At 38.8% G+C, this 26,630-nt stretch overlaps 1 protein-coding gene across 2 annotated transcripts in view; it reads right to left on the bottom strand.

Annotated features, from left to right (window-relative positions):
* Nucleotides 1-810: 810 nt before the first annotated feature.
* ERP44 (endoplasmic reticulum protein 44) overlaps nucleotides 811-26,630 on the bottom strand; it is a 48,321-nt gene continuing 22,501 nt past the window's right edge. For both annotated transcript variants that reach the window (XM_057423055.1, XM_057423056.1), the window contains exons 5-12: nucleotides 17,822-18,006; nucleotides 17,219-17,334; nucleotides 13,429-13,486; nucleotides 12,080-12,196; nucleotides 7,161-7,272; nucleotides 6,562-6,703; nucleotides 3,471-3,573; nucleotides 811-1,404 (exon numbers count right to left, since the gene is read on the bottom strand). In XM_057423055.1, coding sequence (XP_057279038.1) covers nucleotides 1,303-1,404; nucleotides 3,471-3,573; nucleotides 6,562-6,703; nucleotides 7,161-7,272; nucleotides 12,080-12,196; nucleotides 13,429-13,486; nucleotides 17,219-17,334; nucleotides 17,822-18,006 — 935 coding nt within the window. In that variant the 3' untranslated portion in view covers nucleotides 811-1,302. The remainder of the gene's footprint in view (nucleotides 1,405-3,470; nucleotides 3,574-6,561; nucleotides 6,704-7,160; nucleotides 7,273-12,079; nucleotides 12,197-13,428; nucleotides 13,487-17,218; nucleotides 17,335-17,821; nucleotides 18,007-26,630) is intronic.

A 26,630-nucleotide genomic window follows, 5' to 3' on the forward strand; every position in this document is an offset into this window, starting at 1 on the left:
GCTGCAACAGGATCTCTTGGGATCCACTTTTGCTACAGCTGCACCAGACCAGGTCAGTCTTAAGTCAGTAATTGAATAGGTGGCATCTAGCTGAAAGGAAGAAGGAATCCTCAACTGTTAACTTGCTGAAGTAAAAATGAACCCAGTGGTCCACCTGTCCAAAAGGACAAGCTTGCTTCTAAGGACAATAAATTTTGGGGGCACAACCCATGGACCTACACTCTCTGCAGTAAGTGTACTGTACAAAACTAATTACATCTCCAAATTGCACATCAAATTAGATATTTTTTCCATGTTACAGTTTCTGTATGTTCATCTCACCAAACAGCCTGAAGATTCATTGAGAGAAGCCCATATTCAGGTATTATGCACACCAGAAGAGCCCACAGTAGTAATTCCTTCTTGAGCAGAACTCAAATTTGCAATAAATAAGGCACAAGCCAGACAAAAAGAACAACAGGAAAACATGCAATGGTTGGTTGGGAAGTCTGCCAGGAAGGCAGGGACCCAAATAACAAAACCCCAAACCAACCAAATCTTAACACACATACAGGAATTAACTGAAGACTGACAAAGCTAAGATGGCATTCCAGTCCATGCCTACTCTAAAGGGTTTCCAACATTCATATGCTTCTAACACAACTGTGTAGATAATATAACAACCTCGGTAATTCCAGGGACTTGGGCCAACACAGCCCTTTCATTCCAAGCACAGCCATTATCATTAAAGCTTCTCCTTTCCTTGCCTGGTATTTTAACAGAATCGTTAAACTACTTAGACATTTACACCCAGTAAAGCACCACACGAGATTCTGTAAAACTTTAATTTATTCCCCTCCCAAGTATCCAGAATAGAAGACCCTCTAAGTTGGAGGAAAATGTGACAAAGAAATAGATTACCAGGATAGCTGTTACCATGAAGAAGAAAAAGAAAGAAGCACATACTACCAAGGTTACACAGAAAACAACCCAAAAGTCCTATTTAATGGGATAGTGCAAGTTAACAGCATGTCTCTGGCAAGGATACCTTCATTTGGATTATAAAAGTTTTACAGAACAGAGTTAGATCAAGAGTCTGGCTGGGTCTCCGCTATTTACTATAGCATTAAGAGCATACTGGTTGAAAGATGCTGTACAGAGTGACCCACCAAACAAATGTATTTACAAGCCTGGGGAGAAAAAAATTTTTCAGTTTATTCAAAATAAAAATACACATAGAATTATGAAAATATAGGTTTACTATTTCCACCACACAGAAGTCAATGCTGCTGTCTGAAAGGCTTGCAAGATTATTTCAAGTTTTTAAAGTTCATCTTTTTCCCTCAATAAGGTGTACCTATGTTCACTGGGTGCCAGTTTCTGGAATGAGCTCTCTGGTGGGCTGCTTGCTAAATCCTGGATTGGCTGGAAAACAGAGCAAACAGTACAATTGCGTGTTAGACTCAGTTTAGTAATCAGTAACCCCCATTAAATGAACTTCTAGCATTAATTGTGGGACTGCATGATGTCCAGCAGTCTCACAACTCGGGTCTTCTTGGAAGGCACACTTTAAGTCCCAAGGAGGTGGAACACACACACATTCATTAATTAGGCACCATCAGTTCAGGATATTGTTGGCACATCTCAAAGGTTAAGGCCATCACACAAGTTTCTGTACAAGTGACCTAGAAGTTTTTCAACTGCACCCCACTGCATCTTTAAGTCTCTCTACCACTTGCTTTGAAAGTTTGAGTTTGTGGGCTTGCTTCTGAGATGCACCAGGGCAAACATCACTACAACATCACTGCTGACATCTTCTAGAACTTTTCTATGGAAACTGAAGAAAGAAACCAAACAAGGATGCAATTCAAGGGACAGAGATGACCTAAGACAGCACCCTCCAGTTTAGTGAAGGCCTTGCATATGGATACACGTCTTCCACCAAGATGGCATGATGCCATATGGAGATGAAGAAGTGAACATTCCTGGTCTTGTGTGCATTTGTCAAGGCAGGATGGAGAGAAGCACAAGTCTGCAGCTCTAGGCATCCAGCCTGTGCCCAGACAGGCAGCAGGATCCAGGGACTCAGCAGGCTTCCCACCTCTTGACCAAGCCTCCTCCACATTACAATTGCCTTTAGTGGCTCATCCTTATGCACACCTGTCAGACCAACTGCCTGGCTACTCCTCAGTCTCCAGCCCTATTTCTGCATCTTCTGTTGGTCTGAATTCTGGTTGCTCCATGATTTCCTGAGAAACACAGGGAGTTACCAGTTGAATGAGTTACTATGAGACAATTCAGCCCACAAGTTTTCAGGGCCAGTCATGACAACATTCAAAAGCAGTCATACTCCTGGCCCAGGGCAAGCCTCCAGGGCTTAAATGCTTTTAAATCTTTTGACTTCGAGCAGGGCAACACAGATTATCACACAAATGACCTGGAAAATAGGCTTGCAACCATAAATCATTTCTGTCCCCCACTCATGGGTTCTGGAACAGCTCAAGGCACCCCAACACCATGGCACCAGGTCTCCTCTGGGACTAACATGGCTCCTGGAGCCACAGGCAATACAGCATGTAACTTAAAGTGCTTAAAACCAGTTATTTCTTTAGAAAGTGCCTGAGTTATGAGAAGATTGCCTGACAGGCTGTTACATTTGCACTTACCAGCATGACACCAGATGTATGAGCTGAACGGTACATTGAGAAGATCAAGACAGAAGACTGGGCAGAGCAGAGGGAATCGGGGCTGGTAATGTCCTTTCTTTTCTGCCTCTTGGATTAAACTAAACACTGAGGTGCTACTGAGTTTTGTCTGGAGAAAGCTGTGTTGCAGAAGAGATCCCAGGAGCAACTTCTAGGTACGTAATTGTATAGCATGCCAACCTTTGAGCACAACAGTGAGGAATCCTAACTGACAGATGCAGCTGTGACCACAATTAATGCCACTGGTTAACTGCATTAATAGAATAAGCCCTATTACTGCTCATCAGTCTTTTGTTGATGATCTAATAATCTGCCTCCTGCTTGGATTGGTGACTACAAGTAAATATGTAAAATATTCCATCAATTGATGCTTCCCCTTAGAAGCACCCCTCATAGCATGTCATATGGGAAATAATGCACCTATCATCAGTTTCTGCACAGAAACCACATGGGAACATAAGAGCAGCTCTATGAACTCAGAACAGTCAACTAGCCCAAGATCTTCCATTTCAGTGGAGAAAAATGCATATTCTTACACTCTTGACCTCTTGCCTTATTTGAGGCAAACAGGCACCATACTTTCCCCTAATGCTCTCCCTGCTTTTAACCCAAGGAAGTTAAAGGAAGAACCAAGCAGAAGCGGCAACATTATGCTTCTATACACAGATTTTTCTTTCAGAAGAGTGAGGTTAAAAGTACACTCACGTTAGAAAGCACAGCTCTGACAAGGAGTAAAAAAAGGTCTTAGTAAATGGCCAAATTAAACGTACTTGGTTGTAAACTTACCTGACCGGGTGCTACATCAGTTGGATCAGGGCCATGATGAAACTCTCTATGCAATTTTCCAGAATGCAAGTCTAGTACAAATTGCTTCAGTTTACCTGGAACTCTGGAATAAATCCAACAGAAATACGCACATATTTATTACAAGTTAAACCCAAACACAGAAGGTTTAAAGTGCACCGTTTACAGTAGCCAACTTCTGTTTATCTAGCACACTATGCCCACTTTTAGGTGACTAACAGAGGACAGGAAGCCAAATAGTTTGTTAAGGTATCCTACCAGCTTCTTTTTCTTTCCACTGTCTCTTGAGAACACAGCAAGTATTTCATCTTTCCAATAACTCCCACAGAGTTGTACTAGCCGATAACTTCATTGTATACTCACTCCAGCTCCCCACTAACCGTAATGTAAGAGGGAACAGCAGGTTCCAAATGCACAGTTTACAGATACAAACGACAGTTGGGTAGCGGTATTGACAAAACATCTTTGAAAGGCTCTCTAGTGCCTGAGCAACTGCATATACACTAGAGATAAGCACTAAGAGGATATCAGTGTAAAACTAATCTGAGATCATCTACTGTCACCCACAGCAAATGTGCTAAACTACAGCATCAATTTTATTTGTGAAACATCAAATGGACTAAAAAGCTTAAAATGAAGAGTTGAACTAATAGGTATTAAAGATGAGATTAAAAACTATGATGTGAGCACTATGCATGCAATCAAAAGGTAATATACAAAGAGACAGATTTTATAGGGAATCATTCATCAGATCAATTACTACATTTAGGAAAGAGGGACAAAGTGTGGCCAGATGCACTATCAGCAGCATTTCAGATCATAGAAAACTCCATGGATAAAATGTAGTATAATACAGAGTCACAGGGTATCACTATAGCAACATCTGTAACTAATCCGTGTTACAGTGATACTTTGAGGAGTCTCTTGCCTTCCTACCTAAGATCAGGAATTGGCACTGATGGAGTGAATGGAGTTCATTCCAACCCAGTTGCAGGGACAGCAGAACCCCTGCTCTGCCTTGGGCTCCTGCCCTGTTCTAGGTCAGGTACACTGCTGGATACATTCTCCTCCAATCTCTTGTCGTCTCCTAACACAGCAAGGGCATTCAGTGCCTACAGCCTCTTGTAGCTCAGCCAGTTCCTGCTGTAAAGCTACAATTGATCTGTCGAACCCTGCTATCACTTCCAACCTGGAACAGCAGAATGAGTAGGGCCAGGTGGCCAAAGTACAAGGACAAAATATTGGGGGGTGGTCTCATTCGCCTATGAAGTGGCTATTCTCCAAAAGCACGACTTCCCTACGGAGAGAGGAAATCTTTTAGTGGGCAGTTCTGAAAGTCCAATATCCAAACCCTGTTGGTTGGTGGCAGCACTGACATTACAAAACAGGGCCAGTTTGTGAAAGGGTCCAGAAAGCATACTGTAGTGGCAGAAATCACTACAGGTAGATGAAAGGCTCAGAATTAAGACTTTACCTATTACTAAAACAAAATAACCAACAAACAAAACGCCACCAAAACAAAAACCCAAACCACACACACAAGAATATCACCCCAGGGTACCTCCCACTCCAATCTCTCCTTGTTTCCAAACTGTTAGGTATTTCTAAGTATCAGCTGCATCTCCTAGACTAGGCGTGAATGATACTTTCATTAAGCAAATGTCTACAACCCTGATGTCTCTCTCATCTGCATTTGCATGTAACAACTGGTATAAAAACAAGCAAGTAGCTGTTCTGATTCTGAAAGCCTTTCACAGAAACAGGATGTTTAAGAAATGTAACATGAAAGTCTAAACTAAACATCTCTATTACCCCTAAGAGATACTCATTTATTTTAGGGCCGTTTCAAACGTGACAATAAAGATTGCTTTGAAAATGAAAATATCCCTCTCTGGGTTTTTTTTTAAAGTGCTGGCATGTGTGGTGAACACGTTCTTCCAAACAGAAAAACAGTCACTACCAGCGTTTCAACATTCATAGCTTTAGATGTTTGAAAAGCATTACTTGAGATAAATCAGAGATCACATTTTAAGAATAATCCTGTGAATAAATATGGGGAGAAGCAAGGTTTGAGCCCTCCTTCCAAACATCAACATTTCAGGTAGTGAAATGTCTCCTGCAATGGCAGAATTAGACATGGGGTTACATTCACGTTTCATGCTAAGTCTGAACTTCAAATCCTTGGCTTTGAAAAAAATGAAATACCCCGAGTTTTTGGAAGTATGAATGGGCAGAAACTCAAATCGCAAAGCCTAGGCATCTAGCCAGGAGTTAGCAAGCAGTGTATATGCAGGTACCTCCTTTGAGACAGAAACTGGAGATGAGCACAAAACCTGAAGACAGAGTGCTTGTCTCATGCCGAAAGCCCCTGAAGATAATGTTTACACATCTTCACTCCTCAACGGAGCCATGTGAGACAGAACATCTGCTTCCAAGGCAGTACAACATAAAGAGATAGACTGATGTAAAGAGGATTATCACAGTGGTATTTCATCTAAGCACCCTGATACTTCCCTCACTTATTTTTATCCAGATAACATGCCAATGATCCAAGCTGCACATCAAAATTTTGGAAAACGCACACAACAAGGATTTCTCTTCTAGGTTTAGACTAATGCAGGAAGGCTGGAACTGCACTGCAGGAAAAACCAAATCAGCAGGCTGGGAATTCTTACATGGTGCATTTTACATAATCATAATCAATGCATAACATAGCACTTAAATATTCCATGTAGTATTTTAAACCTTTTAAAGTTAATTGCTGTACCTAGATCACTAAAAATACCAAGCCAGGCTCCAAATGCCTAACTACTGTGGAAAATAGAAAAACTCTGACATCAAGGAAGAGCGGCATCTAGAGATTTAATGCGAGATTTTCTTCTTGCATAAAGCAATGCAACTGCATTTGACCTCACACCAATTCATACTGCTTTAAGGCTTTAAACTGAATCGTACATCGTCAGCCTTACTTAGCCCAGATTTATTCATCTTCCTACCATAGTACTGATTAAAATACGAGCACGTCTTTTCCTTTGTTCTTTTCCAATTAAAATGCACAAAGAAACATACTTACGACAAGTCACTGAAGTCCGGAAAGACATACATGTGCCTAAAGCTATCGATGGCAATAACAGGGCAGTCTGCTGGAGTCTTCTGAATGTGGAGAAGTGGGTGCCTGAATTTATCACAGTCAGCATGGAGGAAGTTTATTGTACCTTAAAATTGGGATCAGGCAAAAATCCATGTTAAGATTATTTTTAATTGACTATTTTGAAATCCTAATCACTTTCGTAACTATTACACAGGTGGATATTGGACAGGTACAACATGCAAAACCTGACAACAGATTGAAATAACTAATATCACCAAAATAACAGACTTTCTTCAAGTGGTTTTGCCCACAATCCAAACTAAAGTTTTGTTGAATGCCCTCTCAATCTGCATTAAGTCATTTACACAAGAAGGATTTCTGAAATAGTTTCTTACTAATAAATTGTGTACCTATTTTAATCATTTCCAGAGCAGTTGGTCCTCACTGTCTGAAGTACATAAAGCCCTTCAGTCTCAAGAGCTTTAAAACTAGGATTCTGTTTGGCCTTTGCTTCCACTTTACTGAGTTGGCCTGAAAAAAATTACACTGGTAAAAAGAAGGAAGTAGGGGTTACTACAAACCTTTTTCACTTATTAACTGTCGTGCAACTTCCTGTTGGAATTTCTCTAAACTCTCCAAGTCATCTTTCATATGGAAAAGTATGAGAAAAGGAAGGCCTTCTTCTGTCAGTTCCTGCACACAAAGCAAACAACAGAACTCACTTGCTTAACAAGTGCCCTTAACAAACGATTCTAGCAATTTTCATATTCAGTGAGATCTCTACTTTAAACACAGCTGAAAAAACCCCCAGGACTAAAGGCCTTAACTGCTGACCCTTCATCTAAGGGTTATACAGTTAACCATGTTTCCTTCCTCTGTCATAATCAACAGATAAAACACGAAGGTATTTCATTACCCACATTTCAGTAAGGGATACACTTGCACTGGAATACTTGCTCAAAAGAAATAGCCCAATTCTGAGAAAACACATCATATTCATAGAGACAGCAATATGGCCTAAACAGCACAGTATTAAATGCTGTAAAAAGCTCAGGGTGTACTCTAGACCCAGTCCTTGGTTCATGCAGTAAGTTGGAGTTTTCTTCGCATAACACAATGAATAAGTATTTTTAAGTAACTCCATCCTGAAAATAGAAAGAGAGGGAAATAAGAAAGCTAACGACAGCTGCATCAGTTATGATCAAGTACTGTTCTTTGGCATTAAGTGCATCCTGACTTGTCATCTGTATAACACAGTTATTAAATGCACGGGCTAGTATATTACTACAATTGATAAAGAAACAAAACCCTTTATTAAACAGGCAAGCTTCAATTCCTCATAGAAATGCATTCTTGCAGCCCAAGTTCTGTTTAAGTATCTCTGTTCAGGGACAGCTGAACATAGGAAAACCCTGAATAATTTATTCAGGATGTTTCCCAAACAAAATATGAATGACACGCATTTGCTTGCTTCGAAAGTGATTTTTAGGCACCTTTGAATATCAGCTCAACTCACTACAGCCCAACTGAAGAAATAACCATTTATAATCTAATCAATGCCTACAGTCTTGCCTATCTTTCATTTGCACAACTGGTGTAAGAAGGGTTGCCACTTCTTTGATTCTAGCCAGTGTCAGAATAAAATCTATGTTTTTGGATAAATATAGCACTCATTTGTTCTGCCACCAAACAGAAGAGATTCTTCAGTTATTTTTTATATGTAGTAGGTTGGAAGAAATGCTTTTCATCTGTACCAGGAGCCAGCCAGTTACACAGTGTACATGAAATGGCTGTCATTCTCCCTTTAACGAAGTCTTTCAGGTAAGTTGAAGCTTGGTTTTTTAACAGCAGATTGCAAAGACCCTCATAACTTCAGTGCTCTTGATGAAATCCACGCTTCCCAATCCATCCCTAAACCAATCACTACTCATATTTGCTCATTCTCAGTTTTACACACGTGAATTTGCCTGGATCTCAGCCTCCTCTCTTTCGCCTCTTTCGTACCACTATGATCATGGTCTGTTTCCTCACTCGTTTCAGCAGGCACATTTCTAAAGGGAGAACCCTCAGGCAGATCTGGGTATTCCAGCTCCAAACTCCCCTTGTGTTTGCAAGCAGCTAAAAGGACAACTTCAGTGAGTTATAGTCACAAGATCAAGTACCCCTAGCAGGCTGTTAGGACGGCTGGCTTGAGAGCCTTCCTAATTGTGCCCTTAACTGGTTTCTATAAAGTACCTGCATTTGTTTGCTTTTCCATTCCAGCTTTCATAGCATGTCTTACTGATCAAGCCATGGCAAAGTAGAAGAGCTATTTCATTTGCTTTGGGCTGCTCTATCAAAACCTACCATCTCATTTGGCACTGAAAATATCCAAAGATTTTTTCCTTAGATTTGAGCTTCCAACTTCTGTATGTCTTTGAGAAGCTTTTCACCCTTTCAAAAACTTACAGTTCAGCACCACTGTTAGACCACATGGTTCACTGCATTCATAGAACGTGTAACTAAACCAGCCTGATTACAGGTTAAACAGTGATTTCTCCTGAATGATATTACTGATCCCAGCAGCCTTTTTTTGTCATGTAAAGAGACTGTCTCACGAATGGACAGCCTTCTCAAGCAGAAGACCTTGCTTCAGAGTTCAGCTGCTATGTATTGTCTAAAGTCACAATGATGAACTGTTCAGATTAGGCATCTTCCTGGCTAGCTTGTCCATGACACCAGATAATGAAAGCAATAAAGAAAATGAGGGAAAACCCTACCTGTGGTTTACAGAGGCTAATTTTGATTTAAAAATTAATTTAAAGTCTGTGGTAAAAGTTTTGTCTGTCCCATTTATACAGTATTCTAGTGCCATAAACACAGCTCAACAGTCACAGCACTTCATATTTTTAACCTGTAATATTGTGCAGTATGCATTAAGAGCCCATTTCAGTACTGTACCATTTCAGCAGGCAGAAGTACCTCAATTTTGGCATGTTTAATTTTGTTTGGGTACTGGCGGCACTGGAAGTTTTAAACAAATGTTGCTAGGCAAATCCTCACATTGGAGTTGTAAGTATGCGCCCAAGTAAACAGGAATTAAGGGTTGAGAGAACAACCAGAAAAACCACAACACAACACCACTGATAAACCTTGGCTTCTAAGGCTCGGGATCCAACTTCACCATGGGAAAAGTACATTTAAAATCCACTGCACACTGCTAAAGACATTAACATGTGGCATCGTTAAGATACTGAGTTGCAAATGAAGAACTAAAAATTGTTCAAATAACAGAACCTTCCAATAAAAACTGGTGGGGTTGATTAGAAGATGTACTTAAACCATTTTGTGCATCCTCTGTGTCGTGTACCCTGATGTGTTCTGTGTACCCAGAACAGCAGCGTTACGTACACTGAAGGCTCAGGATAAAAAAGTGTGCAAACTGAGAATGAATCATGACTGATCTTTTGGTTTTTAATCCAGTGTGGACAACATGCTACAATCTATCAATTATGTACCTCACCTGAGTTTCTGGCAGATGCTGTGGATATGTACAAATACTCCTCCTGAGGTACTATAAACTTGCTAATTTTCTAAAGATTTTTTTCCTGTTGGTTATTTGTACAAAAACATTTGTAATATGAGTTGGAAATAGATGAAAGAGGAGTAAGTTACAAAAGAAAAGCTTGTAAAGAAAATAAGGATAGCAAGAAAAGAAGTATCTGAAAGATCGATCCCAAATTCCATTTCATGAATTACAGCTAAAAGAAGAAATGTGAAGGAAAGAGCATGTGAAGCTAAAAAGATTAAGAAGGTACCAGTGCTTAATCACAGACTGACACACTGCTGCCACCCCCCTAATCACATGTTTTTTATGACAATTCCCAGAAGACTGGCAATTCCATAGCTGTTTCATATGCTTATTAGATAATGCTTTGGAACTGTTTTTCCTACTACTAACTTCAATATTAAATTTTAAAAACTAATTATAACAAAAGGATAGTTAACAACTATTTTACTCTTTCAAACTGTCATGGACATGCTGACACAGGTATTTTCTACCCTGATTGAAGCATTTTTCAAGGTCATTGTCCTGGGTTCAGCAGTAGCATAGTAGCTGGTGCAGTGCTGTGTTTTTGACTTTCAGCCCGGGAACAGCACTGATAACACCGATGTTTTTAGTTGCCGCTCAGTAATGTTTACTCTGACCAAGGACTTTGTGAGTCTCATGCTCTGCCAGCGACAAGGGGAAGCCAGGAGGAAGCAGAGACAGGACACCTGACCCAAACTGACCAAAGAGGTATTCCATACCACAGCACGTCATGCCCACGATGTAAACTGGGGGCAGTTACCCGGAACGGCGACATCACTGCCAGGGTTGGGCTGGGTATCAGTCGGCAGGTGGTGAGTGGGTGTGTTCTCTCCCCGTGTTATTTCCCTTATCATCATTATTAATATTGGTGGCAGCAGCAGTGGTTTGTGTTAAACCTTAGTTACTGGACTGTTCTTATCTCAACCCTCAACCCGTGGGAGTTACATTCTTTCAATTCTCTTCCCCATCCCTCCAGGAGCTGGGGGGAGGAAGTGGGGGAGTGAGTGAACAGCTGCGTGGTTCTGAGTTACCAGCTGGGCTTAAACCATGACAGTCATAATAGCCACAAAAGCACTTAAATAACATTTATGTCTGAATCTTAATTCAATATTTAGTCATAACATCTATATAAACAATATATACTTACTTTAGATGAATAATACATTCTACTCAGGGTTTAACACCCCTATACATACTTATAGAACCATAGAACACAATCATAGAATAGTTTGGGTTGGAAAGAACCTTAAGATTATCAAGTTCCACCCCCCCTGCCACGGGCAGGGACACCTCACACTAAACCATGTCACCCAAGACTCCATCCAGCCTGGCCTTGAACACTGCCAGGGATGAAGCATTCACCACTTCTTTGGGCAACCTGCTCCAGTCACAGTAAAGAACTTCTTCCTTATATCTAACCTGAACTTCCCCTGTTTAAGTTTGAATCCATTACCCCTTGTTCTGTCACTACAGTTCCTGATGAAAAGCCCCTCCCCAGCATCCTTGTAGGCCCCCTTCAGATACTGGAAGGCTGCTATGAGGTCTCCACGCTGCCTTCTCTTCTCCAGGCTGAACAGCCCCAACTTTCTCAGCCTGTCTTCATACAGGAGGTGCCCCAGCCCCCTGATCATCCTCTGAACTTGCTTACAGACACATACATTCCAATACAAATACATTCTCAGCATCTAAGTGTCCTCACTCTATAATCTCTTACTTTGGGAGTGTACAAAGCTACTACAAATCTGCCTCTGGTGAGTTTCAAGTCTAACAAAAAAGCTCCAAAAGAATGAAGAGACATTACCTAATAGATAATTTCTGCCAAAAGCAAAGCATGTAGAAAGGTCTTCGGCATGGATTAGAGACCTTGAAAGAGATGATTTGGTTTTGAGAAAGAAACCCTAAAAACAGAATAGTAGAAAAATTTCTTACCTCCCCATTTTCAAATGTAATTTCTCGAACAAGTGGCACACATTTATCTTGTGTCCACGCATAAATCAAATCAAAATTGGTTAGTGAGCCTAAATACACCATATCTGGAGCATTTTCCTGTTGAAGAGAAAAACATACTGGTTGAGAAACAGTAAAAATGACTTTCCTACCTTCAAAGAAGATTACCTACCCAATAAAGCAACGGTGTCCATGTAAATACTGAAAGCCAATCTTATACCAATATTCAACCTTTGTGCATGCAGAATTTCTATTAACTATGTCACAGAAGTACAACAGGAAAATAAGTATTATGTGATTATTTATGCAGTCAGCTTCATTTTTTAACACAAATTAAGAAGAAATGAAAAGATACTTTGTTTCCAAATTTGGAATGCTTCTAATTTTATTATTAGATTATTACTAGGCTATTAAGACTTCTGTTCATTGAGAAATAGTATCTCTGTACTTGAAACTGGTATTTTATACTTGCTTTGCCAAAGAGATATGAATAAATAGTTTTCCTTGATTTGCTAGTGGTTTTAACTCTGATTTCAGTGTTTCCATCTCTAAACGTAATTACAATTTTGGTTAGCATGAAGCAAAGCACGACTTTGCAAGCTGCGGCCATGATTAAGCACATCTTAATTCAGAAACACCACATAAATTAGGTAACCTAATACATTCCAGTTTTGCAGAAAAAGGTTTGAAACTCCCCTCCCCCTGGTCTTTTTTTATCTATTTCTCATTTGCAAGCAACTCTTTCCATACCTTAAATTTGAGAAGGGAGCAGATTTTCAGATATGTTTCTAAAAAGCAATTCTTGCAGATTTTCTTCTCTACTGAATTTTTCAAGTAAAATTATGTATATGAAGAGTTTGTTAACATATGATTAATTGTACTAATTCCATTTCTTTTAATGAAGAGAACAGCTCTTAACCCCTGGGGGCTAGTGACAGGCAAGTGACAGAAAAATACTTAGCAACTGTCACTTGCTTTGAAAACCATGTAGTGCACCAGCTGATGAACTTCACAGATTAAGACTTTTACAGAACACAAAGTATCTACACACATAATGAGTTTAGTGTGTTTCTATGGGGAAAAAGAAATACTTCTGGACACTGACATTTAAAATTACAGGTTTTATGCATTTAACTGTCAACAAACGAAATAAAGATCTCAAACATTTAGAAACACTAGTTTCTATGATCCTATTTCTCACACTACTTAGTGATGAAACAAAATTAAGATTTGAGATGCAGTAACATACCGAGTTATCTGAATATAGTCTCCATTCGTTCATGCTCACATATAGTGACAAAAAGCAGAATAAAATACATAGTTACACTTACCCCTGGTGGCTTGTAGATTACATTGTCTCCGCTAAATCTCTCGGCTTTTGAAATAGCCCTACAACAAACCAACCAGTAAGCATGTCTCGGTACAGACAAATGAAATAACTGAGATACCAAATACCGTATTTTAGTTTGCTATCTTCTTTTACTTCAAAATTTGAGAAATAAAATCCTTGATCTTTAAAGTAAACTGTAAAGTGACTCCACAGAAACTTGGCCTGGCTAGATACAAGGGCATTAAGGAAGTCAGCAAGATTAGAATTGTGGACTAAAGGAATCAAAGTGCAAGTGATGAATGCTGGTACATTTTTGGGTAAGAGACCGTCAGAGAAAAATGTTAATGAAATTAACAGAATCATGTAATATGAAAAAAATAATGTAAATTTAAAAAAAACACAAACACCTATTGTTAAAGAAGGAAAGGAAAGTTGATTCTTGTTGACATTTACTCTTCCTGCGCCATGCTTACCCTAGAAAGTTACATCTTATCTACTCTGATAAAGAAGGGCTTTGAGGTGCTCTACCAGAACATGCAGTGAGCAAATGGATAGCAAATAAGCCCACACTGTCCATTTTACTCTCAGAAGAGGTCAAGAGAGCACAAGTCACAGCATGCATCTTCTAGCCACTGATGATATGGTATGCGTGTACTTTGAGAACACATGCAATTCCTCCTTGGTATTCAGTTCACTATGTCACCTTACTAAGTGTCTTTCCTGCCTCTGGAGTATTTTGCAATTCCTTAATCCCAATCATAACACAGTGCCCTGAAAACTGCCAGGCTGTACCCTCAAAATTATCATCTCTTATTCAAACAAATGGGAACAGCTATGCATCCAACAGGAGACAGAAGATCTCAACAAAAATAAAGCCTTTCGCCAGCTTCAGATATGTAAAGAGGCCTGCCCTCTTCTCTCCCATTCCTTGCTGTTCCAACATAACTCATGTTGGTAAGACAGAGCTGACTGGCTGCATATGCCACAAAACAGTAAAATGAACTACGTGTTTTTCCTTTTAGCATAGGTTAACAGAAAGCATACCCAACCTCTGGTAAAAGTTAGCTAAAAAAAACACAGTTTGAAAAAAAACACATAATGTTTTAAAAAAAAACATCATAATGCTTAACTCAAAGTCTTTCACTGCTTAAGAAGAAAGTGACAATATAAGAGCCACCTGCCTAACCACTGCTTGGTAAACTAATAATTTATAACAAAATGTGTGCCCTAGGGGTAAGCCTGTGGTGGACCCCCAAAGGTCCTCCACATCAGTAGCTGCAGTTGTTACTGATTTGCCTTCCCCACTCAAAGTGGGGACATGATGGGAAAATCCCAAATGCCTGAAGATACACCTTTTTAAAACAGCTAACAAACTGGAAACACTTCAGTCTGCACTTTGTCTCTTCTCAAAGTGGTAATGTAGGTGAACATCTTGGAAGCACATAACCCTCCTGCCCCATTACTTGCTTGCTAACATGCAATTAAAACAGTTCCTAGATTAGTCACACTCTTTCATGAGCTACCTACAGTCCATCATAGCACCTTAAGAGAAAAAAATGTTTTTCTGCTGCTTGCTTTGGTTTTCTGCATTTGGCTTCCTATACTCCGGCTCAATGGCACAAGGCCATTCTCTTCCATGTCTACTAACATATACCCCTCTCCAGTTCTACTTTTAAAATCATAGAATAGTTTGGGTTGGAAAGGACCTTAAGATCATCTAGTTTCAACCCCTATGCCATGGGCAAGAACACCTCACACTAAACCCTGTCACTCGAGACTCTGTTCAACCCAGCCTTTAACACTGCCAGGGATGAAGCATTCACAACTCCTTTGGGCAACCCATTCTAGTGCCTCACCACCCTCACAGTAAGGAACTTCCTTATATCCAATCTAAAATTCCTCTGTTTAAATTTGAACTCATTACCCCTTTTCCTACCACTACAGTTCCTAATGACCTCTAATAATCTCTTCATCAGTATCTCTCTTATCTCCTGCTTAGAAGTCTTCCTTCACTAATCTTGCTCTGCACTCACCTCAGATCTTAACAGAACTGTAAGGAACAGTTGATTTAAAAACCATTCTAAGCATCAAAATGATCTGCAACTAAGTACCATTTTAATACAGTTTAAAAATATGCTATTGCAAATACCTAAAGCCAGAATAATTTTTGCATAGCAGGGAACCGTTCTGCCTTGACAGATGTTGATGTAACTTCTTCCTGTTAAACTGATTGGTTGAGTTTATTTTAGCTCACTAGAAGTTTGGACGTGACAGCTCACGTTACCTTGTATCTTCCAAACCAGATACCTGTTGAACTTTGTCCATAGCAAAACCAAAAGCCCCTCCCAGGGGCTGTTAGGATGCTCAAACAGAAGTGGTCAACTCGTCAGTGTCAGCTCCCCATGAAACATTTTGATATATATATTTGGAAATAATCTGAATAGAAAATACTGCTATATAGTCAGCATCTCCCTCGGAAGTCTTTTCCCATATTATTTTTAGGAAGCTCAAGAGCCACAGCAACTCAGACATGAAAACATTTAGCTTCCAACGTCACTGTCTGGAAGGCCACACTGTCAAACACTGTCAGCTCCAGGCTAGAGAGGGGATGGGAGTCTGCAGAAGAGAATAATGACAAGCTTGCAATCTGTAGTTACATGGTCAGGTTACAAATAATTAAATTCTGATTTGTTCCATTATGCTTGCTTGTTCCTTATGCCTAGAGAAAAAACAAAAAGCCAGAAAACCCACAGTAACTACCCCAAGAATGGTGTCTGTCAAACAAATGCTAACACTGAGTGGTGGGAGACTATTTCTCGTTATACATGGTCGACAAACATTAAATCAAAGATGAACAGACTCAAACAACAGAAGAGAAAATATTAAAGTACTGTTATCTTACTAAGGATTTTTTAAAAGCATTCTTGAAAAGAATGAAAAATCATAAGGGTGGTGCAAAAGTAATTTAAAATTCTAGTAACAACTCAGACTGGCTGCCCTGAGAATAAGCATGGATAAACACATCAGAAAACATCTGAGATAATGGCCACTCTTTGGGGATAAGACTGACAGACCTACAGGCCACAGAATTACAAAATCTGCGTACAGATACATTGTTCTCTCACAGCCAAGGCTGCTTACACAGTCACAGAATACCTAACTAGGAACTGAAGGAAAGCCACACGTACTCCTGCACATTACAAATACTTCTCCCACTCCCAACACAAGGTCTTCTCCCCTGACACCAAGAGGAAATGAGCAAGTAAATACTGAATTGTTCTTTACAGGAAAAAAAAAAAGGGAAATAAGAGGAGGAGGAAAAAAAAACCCACACTATAAAAAAAGAGGAAAAAAGCTACAAAAATTGTAATTCGTTTAAAGAAAAAAAAACGAGGTTAAAAACAAAGGAAATTTCTCATTCTGCTAAGATGATAACATTTTTATCAAAATGTTTTCTAACTCTTCTTACTTATTCTCCTTTCCCTTCAAAGTAGTAGATTTTTGGGACACAACTGTCTAGCACTACCCCCTAAAACCTTCCCAGTTACATTTATATTATATTGCCAGAGTGAAAAAAATAGAAATGAGGCAAAAAAAGAAAGTTGGATTTCACAGTAGACATTAAGGCTAGGAAGAGTCTTCTCCTCCTATCCTTTCTGTGTATTTAGCTGTTTAAAGTCTAATCTCTTCAGTTATGCTACATTGAAAGTATTAAATAAGTCCAATTATTAACAATGTATTAACATAATTTCAATAATGAAGTCATGCAACCAACAAAATTTAGAACTTACCCAAAGGCAGACAGGAATATGCAATCATCATGCAAAATATTCGCTACTCTTTCAAAGGTTCTGTAATTGTCAGTGTCCTTTTGCTCAAAATATCCAACAATATTTCTTCTGCTGCGCTGTAAAAACAAAGGTTAAATTATAACTTACCTCAAATTACCAGAAATCATTACTCCCTAAGGATATTCAATGCAGAGGTGCCATTCATTCAACAGTCAATAACTGTGCAGAAGTAATTTCTTTTCCGCCTTCTCAATATTCAGAAGCATCCTTGTGAGTATTTTTTCCAGAGAGAAATACTAGAAGTGTCTTGTCAAACACAAGATACTCTTTTCAAATGATTAAAAGTAAAATAAAGTCATTTGGTAGTGAAGTTACCGTAACAAAATGTGGTTGAAAGTGATTATATTTGAATAATTTGAAATACTGGAAATGATCCAGTTTTCTATTCAGCTTAAAAATAAGCACTCACAGTATTTCTGAATGGGAAAAAAAAAAAGTAAATATATAAGTAAATATATTCTTCAAATACATTGTGTTTCACCACTCACCATTAAAAAAATAAATGTATATTTATCTAAAAGGAATAAAAATGGTAAGACTTACATCCAGAGAACTAATTTCCTCCATATCCTGGACCTCCCGAATAGGGTTACTCTTCTGCTGCCTTATATAATCTGCTATTGCTGTCACAGATCTCTGGCCCCTGTATTCTCTCTTCATCATCATTCCATTCCGAAAGAGTTTCAGGGTTGGGTATTTGCTTATCCTGTATCTCTGAGCTATATCCGCTAAAAAGAAATAAAGAAAACAAAACTAAACCCCTACAAATACAGAAAAACACTGAGTATCTTACACATGTATATGTGTGCCCACAAGTGGAATCCCTGAACCAGTACTTCTGTATCTTTAAACAAGAACAAACTAATAAACCCCCCGTCCTCAAACAAACAAAACCCCAAACATACACACACTGCTACAGTGGAGAAAACAGACAGCAGCTACAGTATTCCTCACATGTACTGATCTTCATAAAAAATCATGACCAAAATCTGCAGTAAGCAAAGACTTGACTTGGTCAGCTATACTCATTTGGTACACTTCCTGTTAACAACTGGGAAGTCCAATTTAAGAGCGTAACAGGAACATAAGAATCTCAAAAGCTTGCCAAATCTCAGTGACTTAATCCACCTGAGAAAACTTAAACTAAAATAGGCGCTGATTTTATTAAACTCGCTATGATTTTATCTCAGTTACACTGCTGGAAATATAACTGTTATGTCTCAAACTTTAGAGAACATGAACCCTGCAAAGTATTTCTTGAAACTGATGAAGGCCAGAAAACTTCTGTTACAGTTCTGAGCTGCTCAAGTTTTGAATAAACACAGATTTTCAGGTTTCTAAATGAAGGCAAATACCTTGCTGACCAACCAGCGTCAGCATTCCCTTCAAGGCTGGTCTTCATTCACATCTATACATGCAGCCCTGCCTTCTTCTAGACTTGTACCACACAGAACTACATACAATAAAATAATGCGTAGCTGTGGTCATTCAGTGTAAGAGCACTAGCTATTTTCACCTTTATGTAACAGGTCAGTTATTTAAGTCCAAGTTATTTGTTCCCAACACTTGCAAATATAAAAGATGAAAAAAAAATAAAAATGGAGAGAGGTTTTACAGTAAAATTAGAAAAGCAGTAAAGAAAGGCAAGCAGAAGCAATAAAGCCCAGTTTTCCATGAAACATGCATCCTGTACCCCTTATCTTCAAACACAACTCAGGCAATAATCTGGTTCTTTAATACACCCAGAGTACTTCAAGCATCCGTTTGTCCTTCTTCCACTTTGGTTAACCTCTGGGACATAGCAAGTTGCACCAGGTTCTGCAGCTAGCTCCCAGCAACACACTTGACATGGTGTCAGCTGAACATGGGACACAGGGAAACTTACACATAAGTGGGAAGTGGTTCATGGCATACCAAGCAGGATCATCAGCCCTAGGTTTTTACAGCAACCTTTTCTACAGCACAGGAACTGGGTTTGTTCACCTCCTATATCCAGCAATTGCTTTAATCAAATTTTGTAAGTACTTAATAGCTTTGAGCGCTCCTCCCCCTTTCTGTAGCTGAAGTTCAGCAAAAAGCCTCAAGGAGTTTTTATGAGGAAGGACTGGAGAAACGTGGTAACCAGATGCGTTTTAGATTCTTAGGGAAGTAAGACTAAGACCAAACAATAGAAACAAAGTGTCAAGTAGGACACAAGCACTTCCTTTTTGCTTTAGCTTTAATTATGATGCCCTCCTGCTCACTCCTCCCCTAGAAATGTATCTAGAAACAAAAAATCTCCCAGCCCCTATGAAAATGGTGTCTTTTATTACAGAGTCAGATGCAGTTTACCTAAGCCTCAATCATGTTTGTACCTAAATCCAACTAAATCCCAAAATATGAGCAATCTGCTCACTTTCCAGAGCTGCTTAATCCTTTGAGGTGACCCATTCCAGTCAACCACACCTGCCCTGCTTCCCTTTCTTCCTTTCTCTCTCAAGGAATGAGATGGTAAACCTCTACAAAGAGATTTATCTTTGGAGATAAAGAGACATTTCATACAGTCAACAGAGAGAGGAAGGCATTGAAAGTGTAGGCTGAATGCTGTTCCTTTTCACTGACTCCTTAGGAAGAAGTCAAAGGGTACACTTCAGGTGACCTGGATTGGCCCAAAGCAGGAAGGCCACCAAATGAGGGTCCATCAGCATATCTGGCACAGTACTGAACAGCATAAAAACTAATTCTTTGTGACAAGTACTTTCTTCTCAATTACATACTTAGCACAAAGCCAATTTGTTTCTTATCTTACGCTTACTCTAGAGAATGGAGACAGAAGCCCTGTGAAAGCTCTTATTTAGAGTTAGCTGGCATAAGCAAACTGCTGATACTGAGCAGCTAACACACACTTCTCGGTTGCAAACCAAAATTAAAACCCTGTGCCACTGGAAGTAAGTCATTCCCCTATGGCACTGCACCTGTAACTGTCCTCCATCATATAAAATTCTCCACCACTTTTGGACAAAATAAATCTGAATTCCCTGTTGCCTGGAAAACTCTCAAGTGAAACCATTGTAGTTTTAATTGCTGCTAAAACACAACTAATCTCTTGCAGCTTTAGTTATTGAAAAGAATCTTTGAACCAGCTACACAACTTAAACCAAAACCATGCATAACAAAGGAATAAGAACCAGGTCCACACCACAAAAATGTTAACATCCCTCAAACCAGTAAGCTTAAAAGCTTCACCAGCTAAGCTCAGTTCCCAAAAAACTTTGCATCACTATGAAATACCACAGAAACCAGCCTATTAATTTTGACTAAGAAACGACTTGACCTTTTGCCTGAATATCCCAGAAGAATTTCTTAATACACTAACTACATTTAAAATTAAGGGCAAGACATTTTACATCCCTAATTCAGAGTAATTTTCTTTCAAATACATATAGATTTCTCAAGCAAAGATGCCAATATATTCAACACTAACAAGTACCAGATCAATACTGTTTCTTCCTTTAAATTCCATCCCTTCTTTGTTGAACTACCTAAGAGATGGCTACAAGAAGGTAGTAAGTGTAGCAGGGGAGGAATCACATTATATTTGCTCAGCAGAAGACAACATCAGCAAACTGGGCATTTGCTCCCCTTCTCTCCTGTTGAGAGAAGGACCTTTGGTCTGATGGTATGTCAGTCTATCTAAACTTGACAGGGGTCTGATAAGAGACAAGGAACACTATATATAAAGGTTTCACAGGAACACATTGAGATCAAAGACTGTTACTGTTACAGAACTCAACAGCAAGAGATCACCAAGACTATGCTTTTTTTTGTCTCACAGCACAGACTTTTCCTTCAGGTTATTTTTGCAATTATAGGAGGATACTCAGGCTGCAGAATGGGCATTGAGGGGGTCCTGAAGTTTCTCCACAATGGAGATCGCAGTCCCTAGGTATGTGGATTTCCATCTGGTGTTGAAGTTGCATTAAAAAAAATGGTAATAAAATGCCCACTGTCAAGACTGAATCCAAAAACTATTTCATAAATCAGAACTTGGATGCTCTTTACAAATTACATTGAGATTCCATGAATGCTAGTATTTGAACTAACACAGAGAGACGACAGTCCTACACAAGTAAGTATTTGAAAACCATCTTTTTATAAAATATAAAATGCAAGTACATGAAAAATTGTTTGAATTCATTCAAAAGTCAAATAGAGTAAACCTTAAATGCTTCATTAAGCCCTGGCATTTGATACAGGTAGATTTAGCACAAGCAGAGCAACTACAAAATTATATTCCTTTTAAAATTGGAAATACACAAAGCAAATACATGGAATATTGTTTGAACTCATTCATAGATCACATTATAGTAAATCTTAAATTAAATTTTAAAATATTTCCAGACATTCTTACTGCTCATTTTCTGATTAAAAGAGGTATTTCAAACAGATAAGGGTAACTGACCTAAAGGGACACACCCCCCCCCCCCCCCCCAGTAGCTACAACTTTATGTTTTCTTCAGGTACTAAGGTACCTAAAAGGAATAAACCTTGAGTTTGTATTTTGTCAAATTAATCATTCAATTACAAGCCTAGCATCTATGCTACCAGAATAGTTTCACACTTAAAGACAGGAAGCAACTGACATACTTCATTTTCTTGTCTTCTACAAATCAGAAGTTTCATGAAGAGCAACGACTGATGAATTCAGATGATTCTCTCCTCCCTGTTTTGCATGTGCACCTGATGGCAATCAACCATTTCTCAACTGCCCAGACTATTTTCTACTATTCATTACACAAACTTCAGCAGGAATGTCTTCATAATCACTTGGTTCTCTTCATAGATGAGCTGTATTGATACTTCTCTTGAACTACTGAAGAGAAAGCAAAGCTGCTGTCAGCCATTTCTTTTGTCCGAGTATCATGTGCTCTTCTCCTCAAAGGAATGCCAAACCCCATTTTTATCAAAAAAATCACTTTCTCCCTCACTGTTGTCCAACACCTTCCATCTCAAAAATAACATTCCTTCAGCTGTGTATTTGAAGCTGGGACTACTGAATGAGTATTTTGCTTGCTCAAGATCAATGACATCTTTTGAAGCACCTCAGGCTAGCTGCCAGGGCACACTACAGATGATAAATGAAATCTGTCTTTGATAGGTAACTTTTTACTTTTTATCCAGCAAGCTTTTTTCTCTCAAGTTCACTTAAAAATGCTTTTTTACCTCCTACTTCCCTACACTACATTCATCTTATTGTTAAGTATTTCATAATACAGCAGTTAAACTACTCCTCTCATAACACACACAATCATAAGAACTGGGAATATTCATAGGGAGCAGAATTAAAGGAACCTGGGAGATCATCTAAACCAGCCATCCTATCCCAATGATTGCAATACTGGCAACTTGTTTGATGGACCAAAATAGGTGTAAGAAAAGCAATCAATGTGCTACATCAAATCTGACTACTAAGAAGCTGAGTAACAAGAAAATCTAGACTACCTTCTGCTGCAAAGGAACATTCACAACAGCCATGCCTGCTCTTAGCCGGGCCTCATCAGTAGGCATCCCATAACCTTTTCTGACAGACTAACAAAATAGCTCTCCTGAGGAGAGTCATCAGCAACCTCTACAAATCGCTTCCACTTTTTATTTTACACAAAGATAACTCTTTCAGAGTGGTAGTTCCTTCTCAGGCAAAGTGGCAGGAATGCAATGAAATCCTCCTGTTTGTTTATAGTTTCATTTATAGTTCATTTATAAACCTTCGAATTTGTTATCATACCATGTTATTTTGCTTACCAGAGGCACAGCAGCAATACAATCTAAGTAATTGTGAAGACTAACACTGGTACGCATTACAGGAATGGCAAGACCCAGAGAGATCAGCAGCTCATAGTAATGAGTGAGAATACCACTTATGGACATTTTGAAAGACAGAACAAACAACAGTTCCCTAAACAGTCTGACTAGCAAAGCACCTCTCAATACCCCAATAGGTGAGAATTTGTTTTCTGTTTGGAAGCACAAAGATTTAGTCAAACTGCCTATTATTTTTTAGCTCAGAAACCAAAAGAAATAATGGTTCAGCAGAATTAACCCCCCAGTATATACTTTAACTTAAAAGAATTCTTCATCACAACTCCTAATATTGAATTCATAGAAACTGTTCAAAATGTAAAGTTTCCTCCAGAGGCATGAGGAGTTCTATACTGCAATATTCGCTCAGACAACAGAAACAGGAAATCCATGGTACCAAGTGAGTTTCCAACATTGTTGCTTAACAAAAGAATACAGCAAAGCAAAAGAAAGCAAAACCAAACCAGACACACAAAACAAACACACCACCAAATCAAAACCTTCCTAATAATGCATATGCAGAAAGATCACTTACAATTTTATACAGAAGGTGACTTGTACTAGGTATTACACCCAGAATACTCAAACACATCAAAACCACAAAAGACTAACAGCAAACAATGTACTGGAACTTACAAAAACCTAAGTTATAAAAGGATGAGGTCTTGGAAATTGAAAGAGTACATGCTTCATCAGATTTACCTTTTGTGTATGTTCCACACCAGCTTAAAAACAGCCTGATGACTTAACTTACATATTTCAGTTTTAATTATCTCCCACAATATTATAAACAGGTGTAAAAGATATAACACATACAGAGGCTCAATATAGTGTTAACATTCAGATTTTGTACTTAATCACATTGGGGCCTATCACTTTCCAGGGGAAAAAAAAACAACCCATCTTTATATTGGCTATAAGAGCAGACAGAATGATGGTTTTGTCATTAAGCATCAAACATTTGGCAGTGCATCAATAATTCTCTTTAATTTGCTTTACCGTCAGAAGCTGGTGTGAGCTATTGGGCCCTGCAGTGTGCTTCAATAATAGTACATTAAATGGAAAGCATCTATGCCTGGCTGACCATTCTGAAAGCTGTTTTTGAGTGGCCTGAAATCAGCTATTTGGATTCCCTACAGAGTCTTGGTTTCAAAAAGAAACAGATCATTTGTAATGCAAATGATCCACCATCTCTAGAACATCATTCTAATAGTGAACTACTACTGGTATGAAATCTGCAGGCATTAATAAACCCCAAAATATTGGCATAAACCTTCTAGTGCTGACAAAATATGTAAATACATACAAAAGATATGAAAGGAAATGGGGGGGGGGGAGAGGGAGGGGGAAAGACAGCAATAACTTTGACTCCAACATTTAGTAAACTGCAACAGCAGGGACAAGATGGCTAATATGGCAACATTCACCCTTTTACTAAAAAGCTGCTATTACACACAGTAAAATCAAAGTTAAAATTCTTAAAACTTCAGGAAGTACCCATTAACTGTGTGCCACGAAATGTACCATTGCTTATAACCCAGCAAATAAACACTGGAAACTGAGAATGACATACAGCTTTGCTATTTTAACTCAAAAAGGCAATGCAAATTGGGGGAAAAGACTTGGTCTGTCATTATAGGATTTTATTTTTAACTCATATTTTACAGATTCTCCAGAAGAAATCACACTCATCTGCTTCTTAAATTAAGGACACAGAGTAAGCACAGAGAACTCGTGACATTACAGTAATAAAGAACAAAGCTCTTGGCTGCCTCATACTACTTAGCCCACTATCCCCCTGGGAATAGGCCCAGGGGAAGGAAGACAATCTCTCTGTAGCATCTCCTTCTCCATCGGGGATTTAGCTCTCTGTAACAACCTCTGATGAGCTCAATTCAGTATGAGAAAACTAAGCAACAATATTTCAACTACTGGGGAGGGGGCAGTCTTCTTAGGCACATAACTACTAACACAAGAACATCTCACGGCTAAACACTGTCCATGCAGCAGCCCAGAGACTCTCCAAGTTATCCAAGCAACTAAAGCTGCAGCAAACAAAATAAAGACTTCAGTTGGTCATGTATACCTTAACCATAAAACTCAACAATACAGACTGGTTTTACCATAGTCTTTTGTGAGAAATTTATAGGAAGTTTCATTATCAGTATCTTGACTCAATGAAAAGATGAGCCAATAACCATAGAAATCAAGTAAACAGAGTATGAACGTCCTTAATCTTCCCTCACCTTGAATCAAGTTAATCTGAGAAACTATCACTGATGAAAGTGATATACACAGAAGGACATACAAAAGTAATTTCAAGTATGTAGAAAGACTGGTTTAATAACTTGATACAAAGCCGATCAGAATGCATGCTCTACAATTATATTTATTTTCTACAATTGCAGAGATAGAGGGCAGTTTATTTGTGTAGATACTGCAACAGATCTCAGACAAAAAAACAGTCAGTAAGAAAACTTCAGCAAAGACTGTATCTCAGGCTTTGCTTTCAATATACCCCTCCAAAGGATTTCATTGCCTTACCTGAAAACAGAGTTTTAGCGATAACAAATTTGAATATTTAATGCTACGTTTTTGGTTAACATCTGCCCAGCACACACCATACAGACTGATGATTGGAGGCAGAAAAGAACATCAGGTGTGAAAAAGAAAGAAGCTGAAATGTAGTTAAGTACTTGAGATCTGGGAAGGTATTTCAGGTATTCAAACCAACCACCAGAAAACCCAGTCATTTCCCCAACACATCTCTATGACTTCAATGTAGGAAGGCAGCTGAATGCTTCAAAGCTGCTCACATACCCTAGGGGGATACTGCCCAGCTGCTTTTCCAGCTGAGGCTATAAAGGGGGTCCTATATCCCAGTGATTCAAAGATTTAATCCCAGAGGCATTTAAATTTCCTGTGGTCACTAACTGGTCTTGTGGATCTTTAGGAGGGGATAAAATGGAATCTCCTTGGCCACTCCCAACAGTCTTGAAGAATCAGTTTATTCTATTTATGATACTGAGTTTAAGCGCTTGCTCCCTTAAAAGTTGCAGGGTTTTTTCATTTTGTGTTGGGTTTTGTTCATTTGTTTGGTTTTTATGTTTGAGATCTCTTTGAAGATCGAAAGACAGGTGCCCTTACTGTTGGGTAACTGCGTGCATGCATACAAAATAGAGCCCAAAATGGTGCCAGTGGAAAAAGCTTTTTTGTAACAGAGCACTAAAGCACAACTATTAGGTCAATGGTAAGTATCAGGGATATGCTGCAAATACAGACTAATAACCCTGCACAGTGATTCCTCAAATTTCCAGCTGTGAATCTTCTTACAAATTAACATTTTGTGAAGCCCAAATATTATAATCAGTATTGATGAGAATTGAATTTCTGTCTGTTAATACTCTTTGGGAATCACAAGCCACTGTAAAGAAATTATGTCTGCAAATGCTGTTTTTCCAAAAGCATAAAACAATACAGCTCCTATACTATAAAAAGCAACATAATAAAAATC

This window comes from Pezoporus wallicus, unplaced genomic scaffold, assembly GCF_028554395.1.
Source record: "Pezoporus wallicus isolate ANWC-B61680 ecotype Strahan unplaced genomic scaffold, APGP_CSIRO_Pwel_v1 contig_749, whole genome shotgun sequence".
NCBI classification, from domain to species: Eukaryota; Metazoa; Chordata; class Aves; order Psittaciformes; family Psittacidae; genus Pezoporus; species Pezoporus wallicus.